Genomic DNA, 13979 nt, shown 5'->3' on the forward strand with positions numbered 1-13979 from the left:
TTGAGTTTTGCCTAACTCATCAAGCCCTTTCTCAGTGTTGGCTCCATTTCCAGGGCCCTATAAGTCAGTGCCACAACAACAGATTAAAGGATTTGTACCTGACACAAATTGTTTGCCTGAATTTTCTTCTTCAGGAAATTCAGTATTAGGACTAAAACAGTTTGGGCTGGTCTCCTGAATGAACAAGCTATGTACTTGTGAAGTATGGGATAGCCATGTGCCAGAAAAGCAAAGAAAAGTTGGTTTGTAAAAAATGAAGAAATACGTTACATTCAGGGAAAAGCAAGAGAGAAGAAAATACACTGCCTAGGTTCCTAAGAACGTAAGTTCTATTATGAGATCCAGCTATCTCTGGATTCCAAGAAATACTGCAGTATTCACCACATAAATTCCTTTACTTTTGGATATATATCCAGTGCTGGCTTCCTTTACTTGTAACTAAGCAAAACTTGACTAAAATATGTTTTACTGAATCAAATCATAAAATTTTTTTATCGTTCAGTACTATTATTTTACATTCTGTGCACTGTTGGTAGGCACAGATTTTATATTTAACACCTCCTTTACTGTGCCAGTATATCCAGTGATGCTTTGTAGTCTCTATTACCTCTGATATTATTTCCCTCCATGTATATGAATTCATGACAATTTACATTTCTCTACCCACCTTTTAAAAAACTGCTGCCTTTCAAGGTTTTTTCAATTTTAGATAATGTGTTTCAAAATTAAATCACTATTTTTCTATCATTTTTCCTTGTTTCCTGCATTGGTATTTCCCCTTTGCACTTACTCTTTAACAGTGTCTTCAATTAAGTAGAATATTTTTTAGCATTCCTCATTTAAGAGAAAGCCTCAAATTATGATAAATACTGATTAGCCAAGAGGTAGAATTTAGTGATTAAGAGCACTGACCCTGGAGCAAGACCTGTGAATGAAACCCAGCTCTGTCCCTTATTCACTGTATGTTTTGAGTTGCTTTTTACTCAGTTTTCTCATCTGTGACATGAAAATAATAATCACACCAACCTCAAAGAGTTGTGAGGGGAAGTTTAATTAATGTATTTTAAAATTCTTAAATGCCTGGTCGAGTATATTAGTAAGAATACCACAAAGCTAGCTATCAAAATCAATATTTCAGTGCAGTCGCTCAGTCGTGTCCGACTCTTTGCGACGCCAAGAATTGCAGCACGCCAGGCCTCCTTGTCCATCACCAACTCCTGGAGTTCACTCAAACTCACGTCCATTGAGTCGGTGATGCCATCCAGCCATCTCATCCTCTGTCGTCCCGTTCTCCTCCTGCCCTCAATCACTCCCAGCATCAGAGTCTTTTCCAATGAGTCAACTCTTCACATGAGGTGGCCAAAGTACTGGAGTTTCAGCTTTAGCATCATTCCTTTCAATGAACACCCCAGGACTGATCTCCTTTAAAATGGACTGGTTGGATCTCCTTGCAGTCCAAGGGACTCTCAAGAGGCTTCTCCAACACCACAGTTCAAAAGCATCAATTCTTCGGCGCTCAGCTTTCCTCACAGTCCAACTCTCACATCCATACATGACCACTGGAAAAACCATAGCCTTGACTAGACAGACCTTTGTTAGCAAAGTAATGTCTCTGCTTTTGAATATGCTATCTAGGTTGGTCATAGCTTTCCTTCCAAGGAGTAAAGCATCTTTTAATTTCATGGCTGCAGTCACCATCTGCAGTGATTTTGGAGCCCAAAACAATAAAGTTTCACACTGTTTCTACTGTTTCCCCATCTATTTGCCATGAAGTGATGGGACTGGTTGCCATATCTTAGTTTTCTGAATGTTGAGCTTTAAGCCAACATTTTTCACTCTCCTCTTTCACTTTCATCAAGAAAATTAGAGATACCAAGGGAACATTTCATGCAAAGATGGGCTCAATAAAGGAAAGAAATGGTATGGACCTAACAGAAGCAGAAGATATTAAGAAGAGGTGGCAAGAATACACAGAAGAACTGTACAAAAAAGATCTTCACGACCCAGATAATTACGATGGTGTGATCACTCACCTAGAGCCAGACATCCTGGAATGCGAAGTCAAGTGGGCCTTAGAAAGCATTACTACGAACAAAGCTAGTGGAAGTGATGGAATTCCAGTTGAGCTATTTCAAATCCTCAAAGATGATGCTGTGAAAGTGCTGCACTCAATATGTCAGCAAATTTGGGAAACTCAGCAGTGGCCACAGGACTGGAAAAGGTCAGTTTTCATTCCAATCCCAAAGAAAGGCAATGCGAAAGAATGCTCAAACTACCGCACAATTGCACTCATCTCATCTAGTGAAGTAATGCTCAAAATTCTCCAAGCCAGGCTTCAGCAATACGTGAACCATGAACTTCCAGATGTTCAAGCTGGTTTTTGAAAAGGCAGAGGAACCGGAGATCAAATTGCCAACATCCACTGGATCATCAAAAAAGCAACAGAGTTCCAGAAAAACATCTATTTCTGCTTTATTGACTATGCCAAAGCCTTTGACTGTGTGGATCACAATAAACTGTGGAAAATTCTGAACGAGATGAGAATACCAGACCACCTGACCTGCCTCTTGAGAAACCTTATATAGGTCAGGAAGCAACAGAACCAGACATGGAACAACAGACTGGTTCTAAATAGGAAAAGGAGTACATCAAGGCTGTATACTGTCACCCTGCTTATTTAACTTATATGCAGAGTACATCATGAGAAACACTGGGCTGGAGGAAGCACAAGCTGGAATCAAGATCGCCGGGAGAAATATCAATAACCTCAGATATGCAGATGACACCACCCTTATCAAAGTCAATGTTTAGTCCCATAATAATTTTTATACAGCCTTAAGTCAGTGAATAGCCAATGGTACTCTTCAATACCTGATGCTCAGAAGAGGAAGCCCTAGAAGTCAGTGTAAATCAAAGATTAAATTACATTTAGGATACTCTAGACCAGTACTATCCAACAGAACTTTCTACAACAATGGAAATGTTAGTGTGTTAGCCAATATGACAGTCAGTGGCCATGTGGCTATCAAGCACTTAAAATGTGGCTAGTGTGACTGAGGAACTGATATTTAATTAATTAATTTAAAGAGCCACATGACATTACTGGCTACCACATGAGACACAAGCTTTAGAAGATAAGCCAGAAAGTTCAAAACAGATTTTAGAAAAGTTTCTGTAATGGTCAAAATTAAGATGGTTAATTACTACTCTTCATTTAATTGGAACATGTCAGAACTAAACACACAAATTAATAGATTTCAATTACAAAAAGTTTGATAAATATAATGGACTATGATAATACAAGTTATTCCTGCCACTGTGTGGAACTGATATAAAAACATGAAACTGTATTAATTATAAATACGATAAAAATCTAATATTCAATGTCAGCAAGATCCTTAGCCTAAGGTCAGTTGCAAACCTCAACACTACTGGTAAATTATCATATTAGAGAGTACCAAATTAAGTGAATTAAGCCAGACAGAAAGGTAAATATATATCATTTATATGTACAATTAAAAAAAACATGTAAAAATTACTTAACAAAACAGAAACAGACTCATAGAAAACAAACCTTATGGTTACCAGAGGGTCGGAAAGGTATGGGGGAGGATAAATTAGCAGCTTGAGAATAACAGATACACACTGCTCTATATAAAATAGACAACAAGGTCCTACTGTAGCAAAGGGAACTATATTCAACATATTTTGTAATAAACTATAGTGGGAAAAATATCTGAAAAAGAATATACCTATATATGTATGCATTAGTGAATCATTTTGCTATATACTAAAAACAAAAACATTGAAAATCAACCATTCTTCTTAAAAAAAAATTTTAAGAAATTTTAAAAATAAGAATTGAGGGAAAAGGGGAAATAGAAGGAGGAAAGAAATTCTCTTCTACCCCACGTTCTTGAGCTGACAGCAAAGGATACAAATATGTCCTCTTTTGTTCTAAAAATAATGATCCCTTTTGCTTTCTACTATTGAGGGTTTGAATGCGTGCTCAGTCGTGTCCAACTCTTTGCGACTCCGTTGACCATAGCCTGCCAGGCTCCTCTGTCCATGGAATTTTCCAGACAAGAATACTGGAGTGGGTTGCCATTTCCTTCTCCAGGGGATCTTCCTGACCCAGGGCTCGAATCCACGTCTCCTACATTGGTAGGTGGATTCTTTACCACTGCGCCATCTGGGAAGCCCTTTCTACTACTGGAAAACACAAGAGAGGAAAAATTATGCCAGATGCTTTATGTATGTATCCCATGAATTCAAACAGGCCAGTGAGGTAAACCTTAACAACTCTATTACAAAAAAACTTAGGAAAAGTTAAGTAACTTACCCAAGATCTTATGAATAATATGTGGCAGAGATCTGAACCTGTACCTACCCGATTCTACAACTATATAGCAGAACTGCCTTAACAATACCAAATCTGCAACTAGAAACCAGGCAGCAAGAAGCCTTAAAATAAATCTACCCTTCTCTGGTCATTCTAAACTGCACAGTTATCAATATCAAATGGAGGGCAATGACAAAATGGATGGACAGGAAATTCATTTGGGACACTAACACACAAGCTTTTTCTGGTGCTAAAAATCCCTGTCTATTCCCTAACCTCATAAACAGACAGACTGGATCAATAATAAAAGGCATCTTTAAGGGAGAAGCGTAACAAAAAGGAAAAGGTTTAAGTGTGAACCATAAAAACAGAAAAGATAATGAAAGGAAAAATCTCAGGCAGAAGGTCAAAAACTACTGATACTTGAAAGTATTACTGATAACCTAGTGCCCTAGGCTGAACGCACATGTGAACCAAAAAAATCAGTCCTCATAAATGCTGGGCAATTCAGATATGCTTTAACAAGTCCAAAGAAATATCAAATTTTATTTTGCTTTAATCAAACCAAATTATAAAAAATCTAATGCTACAATATGTAAAAGTAGTATGTTACATACATATATGTGTTTACCTGTCTACATAAAACAAATGTTCAAGGAAAACTTTGGCTTTTTCAGTAAGCTTTTGCTATTACTGAGTCTGTACCTGGAAATAAAAAGGAGATTCACCTCAGGATTCAAAGCCTCTTATATAAACTCAGTAAGCAAACAGATTCTGCTAAATTTTTAAGATTCTACTGTCTGACAGAAACTATATCCATCATTACCTGAACTCTCACTCTTGCTATTCAAAACTCAGGACTTAAATAATGTATATGACTCAGTGGGGAAGGCAATGGCACTCCAGTACTCTTGCCTGGAAAATCCCATGGACGGAGGAGCCTGGTTGGCGGCAGTCCATGGGGTCGCTAAGAGTTGGACACGACTGAGCGACTTCACTTTCACTCGCTGGAGAAGGAAATGGCAACCCACTCCAGTGGTCTTGCCTGGAGAATCCCAGGGACGGGGGAGCCTGGTGGGCTGTCATCTATGGGGTCGCACTGAGTCGGACACGACTGACACGACTTAGCAGCAGCAGTAGCATAACTCAGTATTCACTATCCAGACTCCTACTATTCAAACTTAGGATATGAATGCAGTAGATTCAGACTGCAAGGAATATCTGTAACTCATATATATCACATGATTTATAAAATTAGCACTTTTTTAGCAACATGCAAATACCTTACTAAAATCACATAAACACTGGCTGCAGAACAGAGCTGAGAAAACATTTTTTAACACTGTATTTCTTAGTAGTTTGCTGAAACAATTTATTAAGTTACTGCCCCTCAGTTTCAAACCCGCATTGCTTCTTCCCCATCTGCCTTAATGATGCTGGAAGTGGAACTCTGCCTGCAAACCACATTTCTGCTTTACCAGCTGATTTCCTATAAGGGTCTGCCAAGAGGAAACACTAAAAATGGACTGCAAACCTGGAGAAGAAAGAGAAATACTTGTGCTTTCCCATCTCTTCTTTGGGCTTCATAGGAGCACTATCCCAGCAAAGGTTTCTTCACCCCTACAACAGAAAGTCTTCCCCATAGCAGTTTTTCTAACACTTATGAAACTAGTTTAATCATACCCTACTCAAAGACCCCAGCACCAGCCAGCACCCTTTCCCCAAATTTCTGGGTTTCAAACCTATGGGATTTCTATTCTGAACTCAATACAAGCGTTAGCATGTAGTACCTTCACCTTGGAGATCTGAATTGTTTCCACAGGACCCTTCCTCTAAGTCTCTAGGTTTCCCCTTTGGTGCCCAAGCTCTTAGGGCTCATGGCTGCTTCTGGAAGTATCTATCTCCATGATAATTTAAGTAGTTTTATTTTTATCCATTCTGTTATCTAGTTAACAACTTCAAATCTACTCAATGACTCTATTAAAGTCTCTGTTCATGTAACTGGTGTGGTTTCTGCCTGACAGAATCCTGATAAAAAGAAAACAATCTCGTTATACTGTAATAGTATATGATATTATTATAGTAACTTCTGTGAAACTGCAATTTACCTACACTATAAAGTAAAGAACAAAATGCTAGTTAAGAGCAATCGGACTAAAATTGAGTGTATTTAGCTATCATAACAAAATCTTTTGCAACCATTCTTTTAGAGAAAATTTGGGGCACCTTTTTTAACACACACAGTATCCACTGGAATAAAATTACATGATAAGACATTATCAACAATGGCTATCTCTGTTTTTCCAAATTTTCTATAATAATTGCTTTATGATTACTTTTTAATCATGAAAATACAGTGAGCATAATTTTTAAAATAATTCTAACATGCTCAAATTCAACAAGGATCAAATATCATCTATAGAAAACAATATTTAACTTGTTTACCTTAAAGGGCAGAGGAAGAGTTTTAAATCACTTACTAAGCACCTTCTCCTACCTAACAAATTTTTTAGTTGTCACATGATTTCATTCCACCCCCTATCTTTACTTCACGTAAGTAATCCACTCCCACTCTCATCTATGCCTACAACCCTCCCCACCACCTGCTTAACCATTTTCTCATTCCCAGCCATATGGTGGTTCTTCTCCAACAACTCCCACGCTTTCCTATCTTGAAGTTAGTCACCTTCTAGATATATAGGTAGCATATGAAAGTATACACAAGACATAAAGGTATATATACAAAGAGTTATGGCAAATAAGCAGTGTTGGTCACTGGGTTTGAGTTACTTTAAGACTTCTTACTCTACTTCTATTGGGATAGTGTAGTTAGAGGCCATTTCTGGCTTGGGAAAGACTATGCAAAAGCAGACAAAAATTGATTGCGGTTTTAAGTAATTCAGTTTCTCTTCCCATCACCAAAAAAATAGTCATTCTTTTCTTCTCCTCCTTATATCAAACCAAAGCTGGCTTTCAGTTAGAAAAATCAATGACAAACAATGGTCTACCCATATATCTGAGAATGTGAATTCTCTGCCTCCCAGATGGACTGGACCATACAGATTACAAAAAAATGAAAGATTAGGATAGAAGGATCCTAAGTATTTCAGCTCAAATGTCACAGAGCTTCTCAGTTTATTAACTAAATGCTAAATTTATAGCTATATCCATAAAAATTTGATTATAGAGTATTACACACAAGAATTAAACACAGTGAGCAAGTTATAAAATAATTCATGGTATCTCTTCTCTTTCATCATCCCTTTCAATAATATAATTCTATCAAGCAAAAAAAGTTAGGTATCTATTATTCCTAATCCAATGTCATATATAAGCTTCACCTAGACAGAACTATTCAAACAGAGGGATATAAAATCTCAGTAAATGACTTTAATACATGGTTAACATAACCCACAAACGAGTGTCTTTAAGGAAATCTATGATCAGTGGAAAATCAAAGTCTACAAAAATAACCTGATTTGGTCATATCTAAAGTTTTAAATATTCAAAAAAAAGGGTAAAATGATTCTTCCCAACATATTAAGCAGAAATCACTCTTAAATGAAATTAGTTCTACAGCAGCTTTGGAGATTAAAGATAACAGTCCTTTTTTTTTTTTTTTTAAGTTCTTTTCAAAACTGTACAGGTGTCTATTGTGGGGGTGTGGGGGCATATGGACTCCAACAAGGTAGAAACGCATCACTCCACCTATTTCCATTATAAGCTGGAAGATGTATTCTTAGGGAAATGCCAAAACAGCATAGGGTAAAGCTTTCCCACTGAGGAAAAAGGATATCAGCCTTAGTCTGATAAAAATTCAAGCATATGAAAACAAAAAAGGCAACTTTATTTTTCTTTTGTGGCATTCTAAACCACCAGAATTTCTTTCAAGCCTGAAGATTCCATGACTCCACATTAATGACTCTTAATAATTTTGTACCCCTCCTCTCTCTTCTGCCCTCCAAAGTTGGTTAATTCCAACTCTCTTTATCACTTGCTCTGTTCCAGCTATAATGACCTCACTGTTCCTCCAATATACAAAGCAAGGCTCCTGCCCCAGCACTTCTTAGGTTCCCTATGCCCGGAATGTTCATCCTCTACTATCCAACGAAAGGTTTGTTCCATCACTCTTTCAAGTCTTCGTTCAAATGTCATTTTTTTGGTAAAGCTTTCCCTGGCTACCCTATCTAAAATAACACTTTATCTCTGAATTTCCTAATCCCATTCTCTTATTTTTCATTTAGCTCTTATCACTATCAGTGTCTAACACTTCTTATTTTGTTTAATTATGCCTTCACCAAACTATAAACCCAACGATTACAGGATTTTTAATCCGTTATGTTCACTACTGCAGCCTCAGCATTCAGACAGCTCCTGACACTATATTAGGTGATCAATATGCTGAACAAAGAAATGGCAGCAACCACACATGGTAGCTAGCTGCAACACCACACGCAGCTGGTGGGTGCTGCCATCAACACTTCACATTCCAGTCTGAAAAATTTTAATAAACAGGTTAGATCTACGTCATGTTTTCAGACTGTGCTCTGAGAACTACAGTAATCCCTCAAGGGCAACTATGGGGGTAGAACATGGAAGTCTAAGCCCAGCATTTACCTATTTTATTTATTCACAGGATTTCACTTAAGATTTAATTTGAAGAAAGTATTTAGAAACTTCAAAAAAATACAAAACCACTGGGTTGAATACAACTTAGTTCCTACTTTTTTACATTTTACTTACTTATTGTAAATGAGGATAATTTAGGTATCCTGTTTATATCATCCTTTAGAAAGGAATTTCGATTATTATCTAGTCTTATTAAGCAAAGTATCTCCCTATCTCACAAAACAGCACTACTTCCCAAAACAAACTACAGTGTTTTACTGTGAACCTTACAGTGAAACTGATTCTAATATGACTTGACCAGCATAACTTTTAAAATGTTACATGTTCTAATAAAAAACAAAAAAACAAAAAAAACAGTACTCACCTTAATGAAGTTACAGATGGACAAGCCTGTCCATACAAACCCATCTGGCCACAAAGAGAATCTGAAAAGTAAAGAAGAGTTAGTTATCAGATGCTCCAAAATAAATTAAACTATAAATCAAAATATACTGAAAATGCTGTTGAGCAATATGATGAACTACATTAAGGAAGACTGACATACCAAGAAGCACAGGAAAAATAGGCACACTATAACTGTAACACCCAAAGAAGCTAAAAACTCACAAAATTTAACAAATTAAGCTTAGTTACAGATAAAGAGTCCAAATGGTTTAGTAGAGTGTAAGGAGATCAGTCCTGGGTGTTCACTGGAAGGACTGATGCTAAAGCTGAAACTCCAATACTTTGGCCACCTCACGCAAAGAGCTGACTCATTGGAAAAGACCCTGATGCTGGGAGGGACTGGGGGCAGGAGGAGAAGGGGACAACAGAGGATGAGATGGCTGGATGGCATCACCGACTCGATGGACATGAGTTTGGGTAAACTCTGGGAGTTCATGATGGACAGGGAGGCCTGGCGTGCTGCAATTCATGGGGTTGCAAAGAGTCAGACACGACTCAGCAACTGAACTGAACTGAACTGAACTGAGGGATTCCAGAGAGGTGCCTAAAGGCTACCAAACAGCTCAGCATGCAGGTCCCCATCCTCACAGGTTCCCATCTCCCACTTCATCTACCCTTCAATCAAAGCAGTGATATCTTTGTTGGTATCACAGAATGGACCTCAATAAGACTTGATTTGAAGAACAGTTCCACGGCTTAATTAAAAAGTTAAGAATAACATTGAACAGAAAAGGCTTTGTTCAAATTCTAGCTATGACACTGAGATCTTGAAGAATTACATAGCCTCAGAGAACCTCCCGGGGAAGGCAATGGCACCCCACTCCAGTACTCTTGCCTGGAAAATTCCATGGACAGAGGAGCCTGGTAGGCTGCAGTCTATGGGGTCGCTAAGAGTCGGACACAACTGATCGACTTCACTTTCACTTTTCACTTTCATGCACTGGAGAAGGAAATGGCAACCCACTCCAGCGTTCTTGCCTGGAGAATCCCAGGGACGGGGGAGCCTGGTGGGCTGCCGTCTATGGGGTCGCACAGAGTTGGACACGACTGAAGTGACTTAACAACAGCAGCAGCAGAGAACCTCCATTTTTTCCATCTGTAGCTTGGGGATAGTATCACCTAGATCTTTATCAAGAGATAAACTGCAGGTTTGTTATTAGAATTAAATCATTGAACAAATGTGAAACTATCTATTAGCACTACTATCCAGTGCAAGGATCATTCAGTGTCTACAAGTAATATGAATGAGAGAAGCTGGAATCGAAGAGTATAATATGCATACAATTGTTTGCAACTAAAGAAAACAGGTTCACTCTAAAAGGATTGGCTCCTTTTCCAGTTCTAGCCAACTGCTGCTGAGCAGGATTGTAAGCCCCATACTGTTCGGGTTCAGTTGCTCAGTCGTGTCCGACTCTTTGCGACCCCATGAACTGCAGCGCGCCAGGCCTCCCTGTCCATCACCAACTCCCGGAGTTCACTCAAACTCACGTCCATCGAGTCGGTGATGCCATACAACTATCTTATCCTCTGTTGTCCCCTTCTCCTCCTGCCCTCAATCTTTCCCAGCATCAGGGTCTTTTCAAATGAGTCAGCTCTTCTCATCAGGTGGCCAAAATATTGGAGTTTCAGCTTCAACGTCAGTCCTTTCAATGAACACCCAGGACTGATCTGCTTTAGGATGGACTGGTTGGATCTCCTTGCAGTCCAAGGGACTCTCAAGAGTATTCTCCCACACCACAGTTCAAAAGCATCAATTCTTCGGCGGTCAGCTTTCTTTATAGTCCAACTCTCACATCCATACATGACCACTGGAAAAACCACAGCCTTGACTAGACGGACCTTTGTTGGCAAAGTACTGTCTCTGCTTTTTAATATGCTGTCTAGGTTGGTCATAACTTTCCTTTCAAAGGAGTAAGCGTCTTTTAATTTCATGGCTACAATCACCATCTGCAGTGATTTTGGAGCCCCAAAAATATGGTTAAGAACATCTAATTTTTCAAGAAAAGCAAAATATCCAAAATTTTATTTGAAATCTCCTAATTTTTATTTTCTAAACACTATGTGGGCCAAACAAAACACTGGTGGTTATCCCAAGTTTATAACTTTTATTTTAGAGGCTGACTCCACTCCCTGCATCTATCAATAATTGTCAAGAGATGTTCTACTTCTGCCAGAACAACAGAATAGATAGCTTGATCAACATGTCCAGTGAAAATACAAACACCGGATAATTTTAAACCTTTATATATTAATCAATAATTTGAAAGGAAATAAAGTATGATCAAGACTAAACACTAAGTGAAAGACGGAAACCAGAGAAGTATGCAGAGTACTGAAACCAGCTTTCACTCATTTGGCACTGCGCCAAACCCTGAATTTCAGCTTGCAATTCCAAAGTTTGTTAGGGCTCAAGGTCCAAGAGGCAAAGTCCAGATGTTATCCAAGAGAATCTCAACGAAAATTTCTTAACCTTGGCATTGAGTGTTGGTGAGGGACTGAGGCTAAAAGAGCGGTTCAACAGTGTCTTCTCAGATACAACCAGAAGCTGACCCTCACCTAGATTATGGTTTAAAAAGCTTCATACTCAGAATTTTAGAATGGTCCTAGAATGGTGTTATCTGCCCCCCAACCTTGACAGATGCAAATGCAAATCCTCTCTGGCAATCTGCCTTTGATCTAGGCTTGGAAGAATTCTCAAGGATAAGGTCCCAAGATAAATAAATTCACAATCAAAAATCACAAAACCAGAAGGAAACAAGCCACTCAAGAGTAAAATACAGTTGAAACATCAGGTGGCAGACTCAAAAACTCAGACTTCAGATATGGGAATTATGAGACTTTTCCCTACTGTTTTTATTTTATGAATGATTTACCCATTCTTATATTTCAAATGCCTACATGTAGATGAATTTCAAATCCACATCCCTATTAGGTATCAATCTCCTAATCTCTACACATAACTAACATTCTCTCCCAGAAATCCCAAATTTACTATGTCCAAAGCTGAATTCATCCTCTTTCTTTAAAGTAGTATTTCCTACCTTTAGGGTCCTTTATCTAAGAATGGCTTTCAGGTTTCTAGCCTAACACCTTTCTTTTTCCTTGTTAGAGGTGAACACTTTAACTCTTGATTTCTATGAGGAATGACTTTTAAACACCCCTGGGCTCTCAGGCCATTCCTCACCAAGTGGGTAGAGCTAACTCCAGGACTCTATATCCAGGATTCTGCAAGGTAGTTATCTGAGTATGACTGCCCTATTGACTCCAACAGTTAATCTAGACATCAGGGGAGCTGTCTATATTGGGTGGGTAGGGACAAGAGGACGTGGAAAGTTAGCCAGCACATTTGGCTCTTAAACCTAAACTACATTCTGCATTATCAGCTTTACAAAGAACAAAGGTAAATTCTTATAAAAGTTACCATATGACCCAGCAATTCTACCCTTAGAGATATCTATACTGCATATATAAATTATATATACACACAAATATATACATACATGAATATATATAGAATGCTCTTGGGACTATATAATATATACTCATATGATATACACTCTCCACCAAGAGAACTTAAAACATATGTTCACACAGAAACCTGCACGCAAATGTTCATAGCAGTATTATTTACAAAGTCAAAAAGTGTAAAGAAACCAAATGTCCATCAACCAATGAACACGTACACAAACGTGGTGTATCTGCACAGTATCCATATACTATGGAATATTATCCAGCCATAAAAAGGAATGATACACTGTTACATGACACAACATGAATGAACCTTGAACATCTTAGCATTAAGAAAGAAGTCAGATACAGAAGACCACATACTGCATGACTCCATTCATATGAAATGTCCAAAACAGGCAAATCTTAAGAGACAGAAAGTAGATTAGCCAGTAGATAGGGGGATGGGAGGAGGGATGAGAATAGAGAGTGACTGCTAACTGGTTTTTTTCAGGGTTGATAAAAATGCTCTGCAATTAGATAGAGGTGAGAGTTGCACAACTTTGTGAATAAAATCCTTTAGTATAAGATCACCAAATTTTACACTTTTAAATGGTGAACTTTATCTTTCTAATCTACTGCAGCCTTGATGCCTTCATTTCAGTTTTCTTCACTCTTTTAACTTAAGATTATTGCTCCTACATGGTGTCTTGAACACCAGTCAGGTTAGCTGAAAGAACAAATACACCAATATTATTCTCCCTACCCAGGCAAATGTCCAGAAACATGGAATGCTCACAGAAGAAGGCTAAGATTCATAGTGAAATCAGTCTCTTCCAAATCACAAACTCACATTTCTGAAGTCAACTATGTTGAACAATTATATTAATTCATTCAACTTCATCCAAAATTTATACAGTTTAAGTTGTTGCCAACAGTACCAACTAGCATTTTCTGCAAACCCTTTGAAAATCAACAAACAAGAAACTTTGTGTAGCATAACATAACCAGAGTATGGGGAGTAAAAATCAGTCATGCACTGATGCACAAACTCCAATAGAAACTACTGTATTACATGTCATCACTAACAGAAGAATTCAGAATTTCTTTTAATACA

At 38.1% G+C, this 13979-nt stretch overlaps 1 protein-coding gene across 5 annotated transcripts in view; it reads right to left on the minus strand.

The window, feature by feature from the left end:
- FOXJ3 (forkhead box J3) overlaps positions 1 to 13979 on the minus strand; it is a 125843-nt gene that overhangs the window by 94936 nt on the left and 16928 nt on the right. For all 5 annotated transcript variants that reach the window (XM_070368262.1, XM_070368264.1, XM_070368267.1 and 2 more), the window contains exon 2: positions 9336 to 9396. In XM_070368262.1, the coding sequence (XP_070224363.1) occupies positions 9336 to 9379 (44 nt within the window). In that variant the 5' untranslated portion in view covers positions 9380 to 9396. The remainder of the gene's footprint in view (positions 1 to 9335; positions 9397 to 13979) is intronic.

This window comes from Bos mutus, chromosome 3, assembly GCF_027580195.1.
Source record: "Bos mutus isolate GX-2022 chromosome 3, NWIPB_WYAK_1.1, whole genome shotgun sequence".
Classification (NCBI taxonomy): domain Eukaryota; kingdom Metazoa; phylum Chordata; class Mammalia; order Artiodactyla; family Bovidae; genus Bos; species Bos mutus.